This window comes from Rana temporaria, chromosome 12, assembly GCF_905171775.1.
Source record: "Rana temporaria chromosome 12, aRanTem1.1, whole genome shotgun sequence".
Taxonomy (NCBI): Eukaryota; Metazoa; Chordata; class Amphibia; order Anura; family Ranidae; genus Rana; species Rana temporaria.
This window is the reverse complement of record NC_053500.1, coordinates 119,569,413-119,591,959: the sequence shown is the minus strand read 5'-3', so window position 1 is coordinate 119,591,959 and position 22,547 is coordinate 119,569,413. Positions and strand designations below refer to the sequence as shown.

The 22,547-nt window shown below is 44.2% G+C and overlaps 1 protein-coding gene across 1 annotated transcript in view; it reads right to left on the bottom strand.

Moving 5' to 3' along the window:
• Positions 1-96: 96 nt before the first annotated feature.
• MAP1LC3A (microtubule associated protein 1 light chain 3 alpha) overlaps positions 97-22,547 on the bottom strand; it is a 31,437-nt gene continuing 8,986 nt past the window's right edge. Inside the window, exons 2-4 of the mRNA XM_040330390.1 lie at positions 12,016-12,071; positions 8,689-8,795; positions 97-824 (exon numbers count right to left, since the gene is read on the bottom strand). Coding sequence (XP_040186324.1) covers positions 665-824; positions 8,689-8,795; positions 12,016-12,071 — 323 coding nt within the window. The 3' untranslated portion in view covers positions 97-664. The remainder of the gene's footprint in view (positions 825-8,688; positions 8,796-12,015; positions 12,072-22,547) is intronic.

Below are 22,547 nucleotides of genomic sequence, written 5' to 3'. Positions count from 1 at the left end.
TAAGAGGAAATCTCTCTAATGGAGCCCCAGTTAACAGTAAAAACCTGCCAGGGGTTCCAATTCCCATCCCACTCTATTCAAGACTAATGGAAAAGGTTAAGGCTGGAGATACACTTTAATATGGCTGCAGGCCTTATTCTGAAAATGGATGAAAGGTGAATCATCTGTGTTGCCCATAGCAACAGTATTCCTTCATTTAGGATGCTTAAACAGGTTAGACAATGAAAACAATAACACAAAATAAAAAAGCAAAAAACACAGCCGATTGGCTGTCCTACCCAACACAGATAGTCCTGGTTTCAGATGAGACCTAACTTATTGTTCCTGCGGCCTACAGTGGAAGGCAATACATATAATTATAACGTGACAGCATTACAATGATTGTGTACAGTGAGTAGTGTAGGAGATACGTGTGATATGTCATCGGAGGTGTATGTAGGAATGAGTGTTTGCGGGTGAATAATGATTCAGACACGCAGGCGTGCCAAGGCATGTGGAATGTCTATGCACAGTACTGAAGGAAAAATAAAAACACGAGTGTTGGTTGGACTACAGAAGAAAAAACGTGTGCAAACATTGATGGCAGTGCGCACAGATTCACATACATGCTCCTATCAGCACACGCGTGGAAATGCACACACTGGGGAAAATCAGACGAGTGAAACTAGCCGAAGGTTTCCTGGGATGCGTACACCATGTAGAGGAAGCCGTCCTCGTCCTTCTCCTGCTCATAGATGTCCAAGATGGCGGCGGAGACGCTGACCATGCTCCTTTGGTTCACCAACAGGAAGAAAGCTTGAGTTGGGTTCAGCTGCAGTCGACGTCTAGGTTAGGGAAAGATTAGGACAAAATGCTTAAATCTCAAGCATACTTCACACAAAAGAAAAAAAAAAGAAAAATAATAATAACAATATAAAAAATGTGTGTGTATATATATATATATATATATATATATATATATATATATATATATATATATATATATATATATATACATATACACACACACACACACACACACACACACACACACACACATACATACATATATATATATATATATATATATATACATACATACATACATACATACATACACACACACATAAAACATTTTTCTAAGACTATGTGTAACACATATATATATATATATTTATTACACATTTATTTATTTTAGTTATATACAGTATCTCACAAAAGTGAGTGCACCCCTCACATGTTTTGCCATTTGTCAGCAACAGAATACAGCTGCATATGATATCTAAAATATAATTTCTGTTGGTATTAACCACTTAAGACCCGGACCGAAAAGCAGCTAAAGGACCCGGCCAGGTTTTGCGATTCGGGACTGCGTCGCTTTAACAGACAATTGCGCGGTCGTGCGACGTGGCTCCCAAACAAAAGTGGCGTCCTTTTTTTTCCCACAAATAGAGCTTTCTTTTGGTGGTATTTGATCACCTCTGCGGTTTTTATTTTTTGCGCTATAAACAAAAATAGAGCGACAATTTAAAAAAAAAAATTCAATATTTTTTACTTTTTGCTATAAGAAATATCCCCCCAAAAATTTAAAAAAAACGTTTTTTTCCTCAGTTTAGGCTGATACGTATTCTTCTACCTATTTTTGGTAAAAAAAAAAAAAAAAAAAAATCGCAATAAGCATTTATCGGTTGGTTTGCGCAAAATTTATAGCGTTTACAAAATAGGCGATGGTTTTATTGCATGTTTATTAATTATTATTTTTTTACTACTAATGGCGGCGATCAGCGATTTTTATCGTGACTGCGACATTATGGCGGACACTTCGGACAATTTTGACACATTTTTGGGACCATTGGCATTTTCACAGCAAAAAATGGATTTAAAATGCATTGTTTATTGTGAAAATGACAATTGCAGTTCGGGAGTTAACCACAAGGGGGCGCTGATGGGGTTATGTGTGACCTGAAGTGTGTTTACAACTGTAGGGGGTGTGGCTGTAGGTGTGACGTCATCGATTGTGTCCCCCTATAAAAGGGATCACACGATCGATGCTGCCGCCACAGTGAAGAACGGGGAAGCCGTGTTTATACACAGCTCTCCCCGTTCTTCAGCCCTGGAGACCGATCGCGGGACTCCAGCGGCGATCGGGTCCGCGGGTTTTGGAGCGTCGGACCGGGTCGCGGGCGCGCGACCCACAGGTGGGTACTAGCACAGGACGTACTTGTGCCCAGCCGTGCCATTCTGCTGACATAAATGTGCAGGAGGCGGTCCTTAAGTGGTTAAAATATTCATCTTCATCAAGAAAAAAGTGTTGCCTAAAATCATCTTCAGTTCAGAGCAGTGTTTGAGAAATGAAGTTCTATCCAAAGTCTTAGGGATAGGCAAATTACCTTCATTTAGACTTAATAAACCCAAATCATCATATGGAGTTCAATTAAAGGTTAGGTGATATCTTAGGGCCTATTAAAAATGAGTTGGACAAATGACACACACACACACACACACACACACACACACACAACTGTGCTGTCTGCACAGATTTTTGGCTGTAATTTCTTTAATGGATGAATTCCTACGATCATCAGCTCAATCTACTGCAATATATCCAAAATACAATATATTTTCGCATTGAGGTATTGTTGAATACAATACCTCCTTCTGGCCACTAGATGGAGCCGACGATCACAGGAATTAAATCAATTACAGAGATTTCTGAGCTAATTAGACACATACAGTATCCTACAAAAGTGAGTACACCCCTCACATTTTTGTAAAAATTGTATTATATATTTTCATGTGACAACACTGAAGAAATTACACTTTGCTACAATGTAAAGTAATGAGTGTACAGCTTGTATAACAGTGTAAATTTGCTGCCCCCTCAAAATAACTCAACACACAGCCATTAATGTCTGAACCACTGGGAACAAAAGTGGGTACACCCTTAAGTGAAAATGTCCAAATTGGGCCCAATTAACCATCCCCCAATGTCATGTGACTCGGTAGTGTTCCAAGGTCTCAGGTGAGAATGGAGAGCAGGTGTGTTAAATTTAGTGTTATCGCTCTCACTCTCTCATACTGGTCACCTCCAAGACGACTGACCACTACCATGCTAAGGAAGCTGAGGGTAAAGGTGATGGACTGGCCAAGCATGTCTCCAGACCTAAACCCTATTGATCATCTGTGGGGCTCCTCAAACGGAAGGCGGAGGAGCGCAAGGTCTCTAACATCCACCAGCTCCGTGATGTCATCATGGAGGAGTGGAAGAAACTCCAGTGGCAACCTGTGAAGCTCTGGTGAACTCCATGCCCAAGAGGGTTAAGGCAGTGCCGGAAAATGATGGTGGCCACACAAAATATTGAAACTTTGGGCCCAATATGGACATTTTTACTTAGGGGTGTACTCACTTTTGTTGCCAGCGGTTTAGACATTAACCACTTGACAACTGGGCACTTAAACCCCCTTAATAACCAGACCAATTGTCAGCTTTCGGTGCTCTCACATTTTGAATGACAATTACTCAGCCATACCCAAATTACATTTTTGTTTCCTCCCCCCCTCACACAAATTTTCTTTTGGTGGCATTTAATCACCATTTTTTGCGCTTTAAAAAAGGAAAAAAATTCTGTAAAAAAAATAATTTCTTTGTTTCGGTAAAAAAATGTTTTAGAAAATTTGTAATTTTTCTTCATAAATTTTGCCCAAAACTGGGCTCCAGACTGCAAACCCAGCCTCAGAAGCCGATTGGTTACTATGCACAGCTGCACCAGAGGCTGCATTCACACCTGAGCATAGCGATTTATGGCGTTTTTATTTGAGCGTTTTAGAGAGCACAAGGGGGAGGAGGGGGAGAGGAATGTAGAGGTGGAGAGCTGCTGTTTTTTGTTGAAGTCTATGGGGCCAAAAACGCTTGTAATCCGCCAAAAAGAAGCTCATTTATTAGAGCGACTGACACTTTGCATCATGCGTCAGAATGCTCAGATGTGAACAGGGGCCATTGAAATGAACAGGATTTGGCTTGTTGAGCGTTTTAGAGCTACAAGCAGAAAAATCATTCAGGTTTGAACAGGGCCTTAATCTCCCCCTATTAGTGTACATATTGAACCCATTGGGTGAGTACGTATTCCATATAGTGTGTGTATTCTGATCTCTCTTGCTCTTTAGATCCATTTCATAGATGCACATTAGTCAATGCAAAGCTACTGCTTTTGTCTGAAGCTTGCCAACAGCAAGTACTAAAATGTAGTATTACTATGCAATATTTTCACATGTATCTGATTGAAAAGCAATAAAAAAAAAGAAAAATTAATGAAAGAAATATATAAATGTTATTTAAAAAAAAAAAAATGTGTGTATATATATATATATATATATATATATATATATATATATATATATATATATATATATATATATATATATATATATATATATATATATATATACACATATACACACACACATACACACATACACACACACACACACACACACACACACATATATACACACACACACACACAAACGTATTTATCGGCGTATACCGCGCACTTTTTTTCCCTGAAAATCAGGGCAAAATCGTGGGTGCGCGGTATACGCCGATACCCGCGCCGAGTTTGAATATTGTGCCGGCATATACCAAGCGCAGTACACTCGTGTATAGTAGGGCAGTCTCGGCTCCTCTCGCGCTCACGTCCTGGACGTACAGGACGTGAGCGCGAGAGGAGCCGAGCCTGCCCGACTATACACGAGTGTACTGCGCTCGGTATATGCCGGTGCAGCATTCAAACTCGGCGTGGGAAACGAGCGGGGAGGACACCGCAGAAGGATGCCGGACCCGACGAAGAGGACACCCGAAGCCGCAGACGGACGCTGGACCCGATGAGGCCGCCGATGGACGCCGCGCAAGACACCAAAACTGTAAGTACAAAAAACTTTTTTCCCACAGGAATGCGGGTCCACTTTAGGGGTGCGCGCTATACGCCGGAGCGCGCAATACCCCGATAAATACGATATATATATATATATATATATACACACACACACACACACACACACACACACACACACACACACACACACACACACACACACACACAAAACACTTTATATTCTCTTTAATCAGTTAAAGACTTAAGAAATACACCCTAGTATCTTCCTGTTAGGTAAACATCCTTTCAGTTTGATAGCGGATCTATGTAGCAAAGCTGCCCTTAGTATGGTCAAACCTTGTTAAAATGTAAATAAAATACACTAGTATATCGTAGTTAGCTACACTTTTCAGGAGATGCCAATAACAAAACAAAAAAGATAAATAAAAAAATAGATAAATAAAAACTAGGTTTTGAGGTTTCCCGCCATAGTCCTACCCATACATATATTTTTTTCCCCCCCAAGTACTCGCCGATACCGATACATTTTTTTTAATGTCATGTGTCAGTATTTTTTTTTATTTTACAAATTTACATTTTTTACTATTTTTTTTTTTTTTTTACAATGCTTTCTTAGGGGGGGGGGGTGTATGGTGTCAGTGTGTTTTTTATTTTAATTTGTATTATTTTTTTACAATTAAATTAGTTTTATTATTTATTGCAATATATTTTTTCTTAGCCCTGTTGGGGGGGCTTTGGTGAGATGAGATATCAGGGGTCTTAACAGACCTCTGACATTTCCCCTCTGACAGAGAAAGGGAGTAAAGACGCAGATTCCCCAGTCCCTTTCTCAGCTGCACTGAAAATGAATGGACAGGAGACAGAGGCTCCTATCCATTCATAAACTGAAGCATCGTAAACACAGTGATCACTGACACTGTTCATTCAAAAAAGGTAGGAGCCGGGTTTAGTGGCTCCTACCACTGCTCTCCATCCTGACAGGGGGGGGGGGGGTGAGGAGGAGGATATGGAAGGTGACACGGAGCACAGAGGGGGACATGGAGGGTGACACCAAGCACGGAGGGGAAAAGCAGCAGCACGGAGGGGGGACACGGAGCATAGAAGGGGAGAGCAGAACGGAGGAGGACAGCAGAGGCACAGAGGGGGGACACGGAGCATGGAGGGGCAGAGGAGGACAGCAGTGGCATGGAGGGGGGACACAGAGCATGGAGGGGGAGAACAGAACGGAGGACAGCAGCGGCATGGAGGGGGGACACAGAGCATGGAGGAGGAGAGCAGAACAGCGGAGGACAGCAGTGACATGGGGGGGGGAGCAGAACAGAGGAGGACAGCAGAGGCATGGAGGGGGAGAGCAGAACGGAGGAGAACAGCAGCGGCATGGAGGGGGGACACAGAGCATGGAGGGGAAGAGCAGAACAGAGGAGGACAGCAGCGGCATGGAGGGGGGACACAGAGCATGGAGGAGGAGAGCAGAACAGCGGAGGACAGCAGTGACATGGGGGGGGGAGCAGAACAGAGGAGGACAGCAGAGGCATGGAGGGGGAGAGCAGAACAGAGGAGAACAGCAGCGGCATGGAGGGGGGACACAGAGCATGGAGGAGGAGAGCAGAACAGCGGAGGACAGCAGTGACATGGGGGGGGGGAGCAGAACAGAGGAGGACAGCAGAGGCATGGAGGGGGAGAGCAGAACGGAGGAGAACAGCAGCGGCATGGAGGGGGGACACAGAGCATGGAGGGGAAGAGCAGAACAGAGGAGGACAGCAGCGGCATGGAGGGGGGACACAGAGCATGGAGGAGGAGAGCAGAACAGCGGAGGACAGCAGTGACATGGGGGGGGGGGAGCAGAACAGAGGAGGACAGCAGAGGCATGGAGGGGGAGAGCAGAACGGAGGAGAACAGCAGCGGCATGGAGGGGGGACACAGAGCATGGAGGGGAAGAGCAGAACAGAGGAGGACAGCAGCGGCATGGAGGGGGGGGACACGGAGCATGGAGGGGAAGAGCAGAACGGAGGACAGCAGCGGCATGTAGGGGGACACAAAACGCGGAGGGGGAGAGCGGTACGGATGTGGGAACTGGAGGAGGATACAGGGACAGTCAGGTATCGGGTGAAGGACAAAGCATTTCCCCCCCCCCCCCCGAGTACAAGTACTCGGGGAAATGCTTGGTATCGGTACCGATACTAGTATCGGTATCGGGACAACCCTACTTTTAACCCCTTGTTATCACTAACACACTCTAATACATTACAATGCATAAAACCTTTTTTTAAGTTTCCTTACAATGCATACCTTATTTTTTTTCTAAATATTAAAAAATTATTTCCATACAGTTTACACGATAATTTAGCACTCTACCAATGAAAATATAAAATTTAACTTTTTCAAAAGTAATAAAGTTTTTGCAGATTTAGTAACGGAAATGTAAAAATGGCTTTGGAGCTCATATGATTCAAGTACACCCGTCATGAAAAATACAGGCTTCCCAGGTCAGCGTTTTTTTTGTATAGTTCCACCGACCCCCGACCCCTCCTCCACAGTTGCATATGTAATGGGGCGGCAGGTGCTGCAATTGAAAAGTGAGTGCTGGTATGTTTTATTTAGGGAATATGGAATTACATAGGGGGCTTTTTGGGAAATATGTCTGAAGGTGAACATGCATTTTAAACCACTTAACCACTTCAGCCCCGGAGGATTTGGCTGGCCAAAGACCAGAGCACTTTTTTGCGATTCAGCAATGCGTCGCTTTAACTGACAATTGCGCGGTCGTGCGACGTGGCTCCCAAACAAAATTGGCGTCCTTTTTTCCCCACAAATAGAGCTTTCTTTTGGTGGTATTTGATCACATCTGCGGTTTTTATTTTTTGCGCTATAAACAAAAATAGAGCGACAATTTTGAAAAAAAAAATGCAATATTTTTTACTTTTTGCTATAATAAGTATCCCCCAAAAATATTTTAAAAAAAAGTTTTTTTCCTCAGTTCAGGCCGATACGTATTCTTCTACATATTTTTGGTAAAAAAATAAATTAAAAAAAATAAAAAAATAAAAATCGCAATAAGCGTTTATCGGTTGGTTTCCAGTTGTATTGCATTTTTATAAAAAAAAAATAATGACTGCGACATTATGGCGGACACTTCGGACAATTTTGACACATTTTTGGGACCATTGTTATTTTCACAGCTTAAAATGCATTGTTTACTGTGAAAATGACAACTGCAGTTTGGGAGTTAACCACAAGGGGCGCTGTAGGGGTTATGTGTGACCTCATGTGTGTTTACAACTGTAGGGGGGTGTGGCTGTAGGTGTGACGTCATCGATTATGTATCCCTATAAAAGGGATCACACGATCGATGACGCCACCACAGTGAAGAATGGGGAAGCCGTGTTTACACAAGGCTTTCCCCGTTCTTTAGCTCCGGGGACCGAACGCGGGACTCCAGCGGCGATCGGGTCCCGGAGCGCGCCCGCGACCCACGGCTGGACAACACAGCACGTATAGGTACGTGCATGTGCCTAGCCGTGCCATTCTGCCAACGTATATATGTGCAGGAGGCATTTCTTAAGTGGTTAAACTGCAAACAAAAAAAAATAAACGTAGCATGATCAAATACCACCAAATGAAAGTTGCATTTGTGTAAAAAAAAAAAAAAAAAAAAAGAAGAAGAGCACATGGATTTTATTTGGGTACAGTGTCGCAGAACCGCACAATTGGCCATATCGCCAAAAATGACCTGGTCGGGGGTAAATCTTCACAAATCTGACAAACATTGTATACAATGCATCTCAGTGGTGACATTGGTGATATTTCTCATGCTTACCTGATAATTTTCACCAGCTCGCTCATATTTACATGATCCGGGACCAAGAATTTGGTTTTGTCCAAAACAGGAAGCTGTTTTTCCCCTTTATATCGCTCGATGATGACCTAGAAAACAGAGAGAGGAGCAGAATGTGTCACCAGATCAGTGGCTGGACGTGTGTTGGGTGACATCATGCTGGTGGAACATTTCCCATTCAGAAAGCAAACCAAATTTCCTGGAAGTGGCTATGAAAATATACTGTGTGCAGCTCAGAGAGGCAGCCCGAGGCGCTTCTGGTCTGTAAACCTCAGGACACGACATTTGAGTCTATTGCCTCCAATGCCACTGGAATGTGCATGCAAGGTCAAAAATATTGGGGTAGATTCAGAGAGCAATTGCGTCTGCGTAACCATAGTTACGCATCGCAATTGCTTACTTGCGCTGGCGTATCGAATGCTCCTGATTCAGGAACCTCGATATGCCGACTGCAGCCTAAGATATGCCTGGCATAAGGCTCTTATGCCGTCATATCTTAGGCTGCATTCTTACGCAGGCCGCTAGGTGGCGTTCCCGTAGTGGTCAGCGTAGAGTATGCAAATTGCATACTAACGCCGATTCACAACTGTACGCGCGCCCTGCGTACGCAGTTTACGTCGGTTTTTGCGTAAGGCTGCCCATGCTATTAGGAGGGGCAGCCAATGCTACGTATACCCGTCGTTCCCGCGTCGTGAAATTTGAAAATTACGTCGTTTGCGTAAGTGAATCGTGAATGGCGCTGGACGCCATTCACATTCACTTTGAAGCAAATGACGTCCTTGCGACGTCATTTACCGCAATGCACGTCGGGAAAGTTTCCCGACGGAGCATGCGCACTACGCTCGGCGCGGGAACGCGCCAAATTTAAATGATCCACGCCCCCTACGGGATCATTTAAATTACGCACGATTACGCCGGGCATTTTGCAGGAGCGCACACGTAATTTAGGGAGCTACTGCTCCGTGAATCAAGCGTAGCGCAGGTAATTTACGGAGGCGCAGCGGCAAAACGGTGCGCCTCCGTAAAAAATGCGCAAATGTACCTGAATCTACCCCAGTGGGTATTATTTTTGTGCCCGAGTCCTACTAGAGGGGGGGTTTCTGCACTGCAAAGGGTATTTGTTTTCAGCTATAAAATGAGTTTTGCAATGTAACCACCTCAGTCAATAAAAATAAAATAATCAGTCCAACTAGTCTGATTGGTTTGCCTTCAATGTGATCAGTTAAAACAGATTGAAAAAGGAAAGTAGAACTCGTTCACTTTTGTGGATTTGGTGGAAATTAAAATTGTTTGTAGCATGTGAGGTCAGCATTAGGGCCAGAGGTGTGGGTCCAAAGCCTCGTACACACGGTCGGATTTTCCATCAGACAAAGCGTAGGACTTTTGTCCGAAGGGCGTCGGCCATGAACTTGTCTTGCATACAAACGGCAAAGAATTGCCTGCAAGGCGCCAACAAACACGAAACGACGTGGTTTTGCATCTCTTTAGCGCCACCCTTTGGGCAACTTCTGCTAATGTTGTGTTATGATGAGCATTGCTTCTGAGAATGCGTGTTTGCACTTTGGAGTTTTGTCCGACGGACTTGTGTACACGCGATCGGAAAATCCGACACCACACATTTGTTGGTGGACAATTTTAAAGCATGCTATCCAACATTTAAGCTGACCATACACCAATTAAAATTTCAGCAGGTATGCTGCTGCAATTACTGCTGATTTCTGTATGAACAATGTCTGGCAACTGTTTCTTTGTTCTTTTTGTTTTATATAAATAAAAACCTTTTTGTTAAAAAAAAAAAAAAATCAGCAGGTACCAGCCAAGGTCTAAGCAGTGTATGGCCATCTGTGCTCAAGTGACATGTTGGAAAAAAAAATTGTCGACCAGTCCCACTGACAGAATACAGTGTCCCGGGATTCCTTTTTTCTGTAAATGGAGGAATCTGTTAGTATTTTTGAATTCAGTCTATAGGCTGAAATAAAAAAAATAAAACCAAAATATGAACAATGCGTGGCTAGCTTTACCCTTCTCTGCTGCCCGTGTAGCCTTCAGGAGGTACGCTGGCTAAGCTCTTTAGCAACAAGGCATCATCTGTGGTTACAAATCTTTTATTGATTTTATGGCGAGTTACAGCACAGAAGACTAGCGCGTTTCGGCTACAGAGTCTTACTTAAAGTGGTAGTAAAGTCTTTACTACCACTTTTACCTACAGATAAGCCTAGAATAAGGCTTACCTGTAGGTATAAAGAATATCTCCTAAACCTGTACGGTTTAGGAGATATTCCCCTCGCAATGCGTCGCTAATTGCAGCGGCGCATGCGCAGCAGAAATCCTCGGCTAAAGGGCCGGCAGCCGCCGGACCTTGCAGGAATGAAGTCTCCCACGCGCATGCGCGGGAGTGACGACATCGCCGCTCCAGCCAATCACAGCGCTGGAGCGGCGATACCCGGAAGACACGCCGAGGCAAGATGACATCTCGCTTGGCGTGGACCAGGTAAGTTCTCTACACCTCGTTCCAAGGTAAGTATTTCATAATGAGCTAGTATGTGGTGCACACTAGCTCATTATGCCTTTTGCCTTTCAGGTGTACAAAAAAAAAAAAATTATTGGGTATACAACCGCTTTAACTGATTGCCGATCGTATGACTTGCATATAGGGAGGCAAGGCGGCTATGCTGCGCAGTGCCAAATCACAAAAAGTGGTCTGGTCATGAAAGTGGGTAAATCTTCCAGACGTCAAGTGGTTAAAGCTAGGAGTAAGGCTCTGTAGCCGAAACCTGTTAGCCCTCTGAACTGTAACTCACCACGTAGCCAAAAATAAATAAATAAATAAATAATAATAATAATAATTGTATCCAAGGCTGATGCCTGGTTGCCGACTTTACTTTGTTGCATGGACTGTTCTCCAGTCAGAGCACAGGTTCTTCCAACTCCGAGAAGTCCATAGGGTTGAGCAGCTATTTTCCTTACTTTTGTTAACCTCTTCAGCACCGAACACATTTCTGGGTATGCCAGATGCCTGGATTCCCAGCTGCGCGCTGTGGTTCCTCCCTCCAACTCGGGGTCACTACTGTGTCCTGCAGTGATGTAGGGTCCGCATGAAGCGACCACAGCGAGCAGCGGGGGAGCAGGAATCCAACACTCCTGGATGCGACGGATGCAGAAGACTTATTAGCCAGCGGAGCTCCTGAAATCAGCAGTTATTGGTGGCATGGGTGGTAGGAGGGGTAGGAATGGACCCTTTTCTTTGTAGGCTTTTCTTTGGGTTTACAAACAGCGGCAGGTTCTCTTTAGTACGATTTGTTTACTTACAGGGATTTTATTGGGATGTTGCTCGCGGATCTGGAGAACTTCTGCGCATCTTTCAGCTAAAAGAAGAAAGACAAAAACATTGGCAACTGTACAAATAGTTGAGCAGGAAAGATACACAATAGGAACAAAGGAAAAAAATCTGCACTAGCTGGACTAACTGGAACTTTAAAGTAAAACATCACTTTTACCACTAGAGGGCGATGTTTGGAGCTGAATAGGCAATGCATCTTCCAGGTTAGAGCGCGGCCAGATGTTCTCAAAGCTGGGGGGCTGCAGGCAATATTGGTGGATATTAGAATCACCTCCAGGCCTGGGCTGACTCTTGGGGCTTGTTTACATTTGTGATTGGGAGAGGGGTTCAGCCACATTTTTACCATCCCAAAATCTCATCCTTTTTCTGCAAAAGGAATTACACTCCTGCCGTGTTCAGCGATCACTACCTCCCAGTAAACGAGTCCCATTTAAGTGAATAGGGCCGCATTGCAGCGAGGTAGTAAGGCTTTAGGTAGGGTTGTCCCGATACCGAGCATTTGCCCAAGTACTTGTACTCGGGCAAATGCTCCGATGCCTAATCCGATACTTTTGTCAGTGGTGCTTGTGTCCCCCGCCGTGCTCCGCTCCGGTCCCCCTCCATGTACTACTTGTGTCCCCCGCCATGCTCCGCTCCTCCTCCATGTAATGCTTGTGTCCCCCCCCCCCCCCGTGCTCTGCTCCGGTCCTCCTCCATGTAATGCTTGTGTCCCCTGCCGTGCTCCGCTCCGGTCCCCCTCCATGTACTACATGTGTCCCCCGCCCTGCTCCGCTCCGGTCCCCCTCCATGTAATGCATGTGTCCCCCGCCGTGCTCCGCTCCAGTCTCCCTCCATGTAATGCTTGTGTCCCCTGCCGTGCTCCGTTCCGGTCCCCCTCCATGTACTACTTGTGTCCCCCGCCCTGCTCCGCTCCGGTCCCCCTCCATGTAATGCATGTGTCCCCCGCCGTGCTCCGCTCCGGTCCCCCTCCATGTAATGCATGTGTCCCCCGCCGTGCTCCGCTCCGGTCCCCCTCCATGTACTACTTGTGTCCCCTGCCGTGCTCCGCTCCGGTCCCCCTCCATGCAATGCTTGTGTCCCCCCCCCCCCCCCCCCGTGCTCTGCTCCGGTCTCCCTCCATGTAATGCTTGTGTCCCCCGCCGTGCTCCGCTCCGGTCCCCCTCCATGTACTACTTGTGTCCCCCGCCGTGCTCTGCTCCGGTCCCCCTCCATGTACTACTTGTGTCCCCCGCCGTGCTCTGCTCCGGTCCCCCTCCATGTAATGCTTGTGTCCCCCGCCGTGCTCCGCTCCGGTCCCCCTCCATGTAATGCTTGTGTCCCCCGCCCTGCTCTGCTCCGGTCCCCCTCCATGTAATGCTTGTGTCCCCCGCCCTGCTCTGCTCCGGTCCCCCTCCATGTAATGCTTGTGTCCCCCGCCCTGCTCTGCTCCGGTCCCCCTCCATGTAATGCTTGTGTCCCCCACCGTGCTCTGCTCCGGTCCCCCTCCATGCAATGCTTGTGTCCCCCGCCGTGCAATAAAACTATCCCCTATTTTGTAAACGCTATACATTTTGCGCAAACCAACCGATAAACGCTTATTGCGATTTTTTTTAACCAAAAATAGGTAGAAGAATACGTATCGGCCTAAACGGAGGAAAACATTTTTTATATATATTTTTGGGGGATATTTATTATAGCAAAAAGTAAAAAATATTGTTTTTTTTTCAAAATTGTCACTCTATTTTTGTTTATAGCGCAAAAAATAAAAACCGCAGAGGTGATCAAATACCACCAAAAGAAAGCTCTATTTGTGGGAAAAAAAAGGACGCCAATTTTGTTTGGGAGCCACATCACACGACCTCGCAATTGTCAGTTAAAGCGACGCAGTGCCGAATCGCAAAAACTGGCCGGGTCCTTTAGCTGCCTAAAGGTCCGGGTCTTAAGTGGTTAAGAAGGTAAACCATCCCTGAAAACTCATTATACAGATCTCTCATCTCTCATCACATTTCGGGAAAACACAAGGAAGACACGCCGTCCCACCTGCTGAGTGCATCTTACAGTAATAGCTGAAAATAGGTTAGCGTGACTTTAATAACATTTAGCCTGCAGGCTTAGGCTTGCATTAGCAATAAATCTTAATTTTTGTTTTTTTAATATTCATCTTTACACGGCAGCTGTGGAAATGCGTTCAATTTACTTTTCATCAAAGAAACCACAAATCCTAATGAAACCAGATTCAGCAGCCTTCTAGCAGTGATTCTGGGCAGGACTGCAGCCTCTGGTCACATATTCCTGTCCAGTGCAGGGTCAGGTGCTGTCAAGGCAGAGAAGGCTTTTAACCAATTCAGCCCCGGACCATTTGGCTGGCCAAAGACCAGAGCACTTTTTTGCAATTCGGCACTGCGTCGCTTTAACAGACAATTGTGCGGTCGTGCGGCGTGGCTCCCAAACAAAATTGACGTTTTTTTTTTCCCCCACAAATAGAGCTTTCTTTTGGTGGTATGCGATTTTTATTTTTTGCGCTATAAAACAAAAAAAGAGCGACAAGTTTGAAAAAAAAAAATAGCATTTTTTTTTTACTATAATAAATATCCCCCAAAAATATAAACAAACATTTAGGCCAATACGTATTATTCTACATATTTTTGGTAAAATAGCAATAAACGTTTATTGATTGGTTTGCACAAAAGTTATACCGTCTACAGAATAGGAAATAGTTTTATGCCATTTTTATAAAAAAATAAAAAAATTACACTAGTAATGGCGGCGATCAGCGATTTTTAATGCGACTGCGACATTATGGTGGACACAGACACTTTTGGCGCTATTTTGGGACCATTCACATTTACACAGCGATCAGTGCTATAAATATGCACTTATTACTGTGTAAATGTGACTGGCAGTGAAAGGGTTACCCAGGAGGGGGCACTGAAGGGGTTAAGTGTGTCCTAGGCATGTGTTCTAAATGTAGGGAGATGGGCTGTGTGTGACACGACGCTGATCACCGCTCCCGATTACAGAACCTCACAGCAAAGTAGTTCTCTACACAGGGCACCGTCAAATCTTTTGCTTCGTACAAGCCTTGGAACCTTTCATCGGCTCCAGCACTGCAGCCTCCATCAGACTCTTCAGCATTCAACAGTCAACGAATTAATTGACTGTCGAATGGCGTTCCTACTTGATTGACAGGCTTCCGACCGTCGCATACAGCGCGTCACGAGTTCAAATAGGAACGCCCAGTCCCGCAGACCATACCCGGAAGCCACGGAGAACATTTATCTCTAAAACGGTAAGTACTGCATGGATTTGAAAAAAAAACACGATTGTGCTTCCCACAATTAGCCTCAATCTAATGTTAAAAATTTGTCTTTCGGGTGAACCCCCGCTTTAAAACAGGAGGGGACGACACAGGGCGTGGCTAGAGGGCGGGCTAGGTGTCAGTGGACAACAAAGCCCTTGGGTGTCCATGCAATCACGGGAAGGAGTCCAGAAGTCGCCCCAAAAGCGCTATACCAAAACACCATCAGATCAGATGAGGTGCCGTATCTAATAGAGGATACACTAATCACTTTTTTCAGAGGAAAAAAGTTGTCATCCCCTTAGAGGCGACCATGTTGTTCGTTGCTAGCAGGTGGACTAACAATGTCCACTTATATGGTTTACCCTAGTGTATACGCTATCAGTTTTCTGTGAAAACAGGCAACTCATCGAAATCATTAATTATTGCTACAGTCATTAGAAGTGACCTGTAGGGTCTAAACAATCTAAGGGTACCAAAGTTTGCTGCCATTTCACGGGGCGCACACAATTTCAGGGACTGACATGGGTATGTGTGTATAAATGGAAAAAAAAAAAATTACAAAAACGCTCTGGCAGTGAAAGAGTTAAATTTATCTTCTAGCTAAAAAAATTAAAATAAAAAATAAAAATTGGCCTTGTTGGAAAAGAGTTGAGGTACTTATAATAACTTCCTGAGGCTCCACAGGTCTCTGCAATTAGAGCAGGACAAGGCCAGAACCTTTGTAAGCCATTTATTGTTGTCTGTGTCCCCGCTGGGAATTGCCCCTTACTTCCTGTCTTGGTGACCGTCACAGACAGAGGACGTGAGGAGAAATCTTCCCAACGAGGCCACAGACAGCAATGAAAACAAGGCCGAGAATCGAACCCTTCTGTGATCTATATGAAGCTGAATAAAAGTGTTGCGGCTATAGATAGAATTTAATAGATGGAACGGCTCTCGTGTTGAACAAACAAGTGAGGAGAGCCGGAGATGAAAATAGCCTGTGAGGGGAGGAAGGGAGGAGGAGGGCGTCATGTTCTGCTGGAGGAAGGACATGCCCTGGAGGGCAGCCATGTTCTCTGTGTATAATTCGGGTGTAAACACTGCAAGGTTCTAAGAAAAACCCTGAACGCCGTGTCACGGCCGAACTGACTCTGGGGTCACAAATAGAACTGCCAGCGTCTCAACTTCAAAAATTACATAACACGCCTTTAACTAAAACACACTCCTCAGACTTAAATGGGAACATCTGGGGTCACACCTGCCTGGAAATCCACTGCTTTTAGGGAATGTTTACACCAGATGCAGTTGACTGCATTTTTAAATGCAGTCGAACGCATATGCAAAAAAAAAAAAACAAAAAAAAAAGAAGGGGGAGGGAATATATTTCAATGAGCCCATGTGACACTTGTATGTGCGTAGTAAAAAAAAAAATTCAACATGCATTTTTTCTCACATGTAAACATATAGGAACGCACATAAATGCAACACAACAAAATTAATAATGTCTAAAATACGCACTCCAAAACGTGACAAAAACACACTGCAAAACACATTAAAAATGCATGTAAATGCGCATGTAGAACTGCACACCAAACATGGGGATTACAGTGTAAATGGGCCCCTACACTTTACGCATTCGAGTGTGTTTTGAAAAATGCAATGTGGCATGCAAGGGGGCGAGGAGTGCTTAAAGCGGAAGTTCCACTTTTGGGTGGAACTCCGCTTTAAGAAAAAAAAAAAATAGCCGAATGGACTTTAAAATGGAAGATGCCCAAGTCTGGAATACTTCTACCTTTAAATGTTTTGGGGTTTTTGGATAGAGGAGAGAAAGGTTAGAATGTCTCTCATTTTTGCTGCTATGTAACACTTAACGTGAAGTGGATCTTCACCCTCAAATGAAAAGTCCCTGCAGTCAATCCCTCCTCCGCTTCACTTCCTACAGATCTTGGGGCAGATTCACGTACCTCCACGCATCTTTCCGCCGGGCGCAGCGTATCCAAGATACACTACGCCGCCGTAGTGTATCTTAGATTTTTTTCGAATCCTCAAAGAATTCGCTCCGTAAGTTACGGCGGCGTAGTGTATCTTTGGCAGCGTAAGGGCGCGGAATTCAAATGGCTGTGATGGGGGCGTGTTTTATGTAAATACGTTGTGACCCGACGTAAACGTTTTTTTTTTTTTAACGGTGCATGCGCCGTCCGTGGGGGTATCCCAGTGCGCATGCTCGAAATTAAACCGGAACAAGCCAATGCTTCCGACGGTGACGTCATTCTACGCAAATCCCTATTCGCGAACGACTTACGCAAACGACGTAAAAAAATTAAAATTTCGACGCGGGAATGACGGCCATACTTAACATCGAGTCCGCCACCATATAGCAGCTTTAACTATACGCCGGAAAAAGCCGAACGCAAACGACCTAAGACAAAAGCTTTGGTTGGAGGTCATCTGTACACACTGGTCATAGACACAACATAAATGCCATGAATTACTGAAACTTCAGTCTGGAAAAACATCTCCAGATATCATTAAAGGGGTTGTAAACCTTCCTGTTTTTTCACCTAAATGCATCCTATGCATGAAGGTGAAAAAAACATCTGATAATTATTACCGTTTTACTTGCCTGGGCCCTCGAAAGTCCTGCGTCGAGAACGAGCTGCATCTTTGCCCGGGCTTCTCGGATCTTCATTGGATAGATTGATAGCAGCGCAGCAATTGGCTCCCGCTGCTATTAATCAAATCTAATGACACGGCCGCCGGGGGCCGAGTCCGGCATTCGTGTCTATGGACGCAAATGCTGGACTCGGGAGCGCGCCTGCAAGGTAACCCCCTTGGAAGAACGCTTCCCAGAGGGGGTTATCTGATGTGGGGAGGAGCCGAGACAGCTGCCGAGGGACCCCAGAAGACGGCGTCGGGGGCCACTCTGTGCAAAACGAGCTGCACAGTGGAGGCAAGTATGACATTGAACCTATAGTATCACTTTAAGTTATGGGAATGCCAATTATTCTGGACCCCGTTAAAAGTCCAGAACCTCCAGCTACACACCTCTGAAGGGACGAAGATTCCCGATTCACATATGAAACCTCATAACAGATTCCCTAGTGCCGATAAACATGTACAGCAAGCAATGTACTTGAACAGTCTGTAAATAAGTAACCCATGACCAGATCTCATTGTCCCAGTTTAACCAAGAAAGTCATTCCGGCTGTGCTCATTTTTCTGCAACTTTCCCTGTTCTCTTTTCCACCAACAAAGGCTATGGTCTCTGCAGGCAGTGCTACTACACCAGAAGCTCAACCTACAAGAGGACCCAACAGGCTTACCACATGGAGTTAAGCTTATCAGATGTCAAGCTCCAGACCAAAAAATATAAATAATGACCCCCTCCCAGTAAAGCCACAATGACCTGCAAGCCAGCTGCTATCATTACTTTTATCAGAGCTTATGTATACCCATGCACAACTGTCCTACCACAGTCCCTTTTTCCCCCAAATGTCACCAACAATAGATAATGGCTTACCTTTTTCAACAGGCTTCATTAAAAAGGGACAGACACCATTTTTTTTGTTTAAGAATATATATCTCTTCCGTTCATAGACGGACACAGCCTTCTTTGACATTAGGGTTATGCTTCTTCCTACCAGGAGAAGCATAACCCTAATGTCAAAGAAGGCTGTGTCCGTCTATGAACTCAGAGAAATGGATTTTACGGTGAGTACAAAAATTATATATATATATATATATATATATATATATATATATATATATATATTTTCAATCTCAAACATGTTATACTTACCTCCACTGTGCAGCTCGTTTTGCACACAGTGGCCCCGATCCTGGTCTTCTGCGATCCCTCGGTGGCTGTCTTGGCCCCTCCCCGCATCAGCCAACCCCCTTTAGGGAAGCTGTCTCCCAAGGGGGTTAGCTTGTGGGTGCGCCAACGTGATACAGCCGGCGGCCATAGATCATTGACTGTATAACGCGGCCCGCCCCCCGCCAACGGCTGCGCTGCTATGAATCTAGCAAATCTAGCCAATCGACAGCCAGACTCAGAAGAGAAGAGGACCCTGGGGGAGCGCACAGCAGATTCAGGCTCGGGTAACTAAAAACGAGGGGGGGGGGGCGCTTTTCCAGTTTTTTTTCCCACCTTCATGCATGAAGGTGGAAAAAAAAAAACACTAACCTTTACAAACCCTTTAACTACTTGCTGACCTGCCGCCATCATTCTACGGCGGCAGGTTGGCTCTCCTGCATGAGAGCCCGTAGCTCTACGTCGGCTCTCTCGCAGGCAACTAGGGGCGCGCGCACCTATGGGTGCGATCGCGGGCGGGCACACGCGATCGCTCCTTACAGAGCGGGGACCGGGAGCCGTGTGTGTAAACACACAGCTCCCGGTCCTGTCAGGGGGAGAAATGCTTATCCTCTGTTCATACAATGTATGAACAGAAGATCAGTGATTTCCCCTAGTGAGGCCACCCCCCTACAGTTAGAACACACCCAAGGACATACTTAACCCCTTCTCCGCCCCCTAGTGTTAACCCCTTCACTGCCAGTGGCATATTTATAGTAATCCAATGCATTTTTATAGCACTGATCGCTATAAAAATGCCAATGGTCCCAAAAAGTGTCCGTAGTGTCCGCCATAATGTCGCAATACCGAAAAAAAATATAAAAAAAATAAAAAAATCGCTGATCGCCCCCATTACTAGTAAAAAAAAAAATATTAATAAAAATGCCATAAAAATACCCCTTATTTTGTAAACGCTATAACTTTTGCGCAAACCAATCAATAAACGCTTATTGTGATTTTTTTTTTTTTTTTACGAAAAATATGTAGAAGAATACGTATCGGCCTAAACTGAGGAAAAAAATAGTTTTTTTATATATTTTTGGGGGATATTTATTACAGCAAAAAGTAAAAAATATAATTTTTTTTCAAAATTGTCGCTCTATTTTTGTTTATACCGCAAAAACTAAAAACCGAAGAGGTGATCAAATACCACCAAAAGAAAGCTCTATTTGTGGGGAAAAAAGGACGCCAATTTTGTTTGGGAGCCGCGTCGCACGACAGCGCAATTGTCAGTTAAAGCGACGCAGTGCCGAATCGCAAAAAGCAATATGGTCCGGGGCTTAAGTGGTTAAGCTTACCAGATGTCAAGCTCCAGGCCAAAAAAAAAGGAAAAAAAAGACCTCCCCTTCCCAGTAAAGCCCTGCAAGCCAGCTGCTATCATTCCTTTTATCAGAGCTTTTGTATACCTATGCACAACTGTCCTACCACAGTCCCTTTTTTTCCCCATTACGGTGTTGGGATTCAGAAGATAATGTATCCCAAAGGTCACCAACAATAGATATTGGCTTACCTTTTTCAACAGGCTTCATTAAGGTGTCTGAGAACTCACCACCAACCGTGCAAGGCTGACACATAAAAGGGGAGGTTAATGTCAATACCTGGAGGGCCAAACTAAATTTGTTAAGCCGGCCATAGACGGTTCGAAAAGGGGACCAGCAGGGAACGGCCAAGAGTCGAACCATGTATGGACAGTAGAACTAAACGATTAATAATTTCCGCAATTTTTTTCCCTGTTGCGATCTTGACAAAGTATTTCCCAATTCTTTCTACGTAGAGAATTCTCTGCTGAAGCCCCAGCCCTCAAAAGAAAGGAAAAAATAAACCGAGCAGTCTGCCAAGTATCACAACATTCTTTAGCAGTGGAACCAAGTATAAACATTGTAACAATTTTTCCTTTAGATCAAAGGAATAGACTTTGGTGTGTAAATGAGGAACGTTTCAAGTTAAAAATCATCATTTAATTTTTGTTTTTTGCTAGAAAATTACTACCCCCAAAACAATATATATATATATATATATATATATATATATATATATATATATTTATATTAAGGGGTTAGCTCGGTAGTGGGGTGTGTGACCCCTTGGATGGGTTCAGTACACACTGAATCTATACAGACAGGCAGTCGAAAACGGTTGAAAACAAAGGTTTTGGTTTATTCTTCCATCTTGCTGGAAACAAGTGCAAGCATCCAAAACAGCATAAACAAAATCAAACATAAAATAAACCCTAGCCACTTGGGGCGTCTACCTTCACCACACAGGAACCTATCTATGGAGTCTGGCACAGCCTAGTGCTGGGCAGACACTGCTGGTCATACAGCAGAAGAAACAAATAGTCTTTTGATTTTTATCACACAGAAAAATCAATCCTCCTCACCTCCTCAGAAGACTTTCAGCTACTGCTCTCTTTCACTCAGAAAGCCTCAGGACGCAGCAAAACAGTGGTAATCCTCTCGATTACTTATAGAGGCCCTAATTGCCTCATTCTGAACAGCTGAAGTCTTCCAACGCTCTTAGACCTTTTCTGGCTACGTTTGCAGCCGACGCCTAATAACAATTGGTGTATTGTTTAAACAAGGCAGAAATGTATGTCTGTGACAACACCCACAGATTTACCTGACTTCCTGTCACAATATAAAAAAAATTTATATATATATATATATATATATATATATATATATATATATATATATATATATATATATATATATATAGCAATATTTAATGTCACACTGTATTTGTGCAGCGGTCTTTCAAATGCAATTACTTGCATTAAATTAATAAAAAAAATTAATGAATTAAAAAAAAAAAAAAAAAACACACACACCAGTAAAATTAGCCCAATTTTTTTGGTAGAATGTGAAAGATTTTACTCTGTGAGAATCGCGATCTTTATTCTAAGTATAAACAAAAAAATAAAAAATATCACGAGTCTGCATGGACTTACAAAAATGTGAGGGGTGTACTCACTTTTGTAAGATACTGTAAAGCTGGTCACATGTAAACAAATGCCGTTATCGGCACTAACTTTTTTACCCAGGATTTGTCCAGGAGACCTCTATGTGGACGACTGAGGAAAAAATAAATAAATAATCGTCTGACGTGCCAACGTCGCGGGATCCGGGGACAGGTACGTATACCAATATTAAAAAAGTCAGCAGCTGCAGTGTTTGCTCATCTAGTTATATTGCCAAAAGTATTGTGCCTTTACACGCACAATTTATTGGCATCCCAGTCTTAAGGCTCATACACGCTAAGAAAATCAGGCGAACATGCTCATCCGAGGAACGATCGTATGATTTTCTAAAAGCGTGTACACAACTTCCACAGCCGATTCCGGCCTTTCATACGAAAATTTCTTAGGTTGTTGGGTTTAGATTATG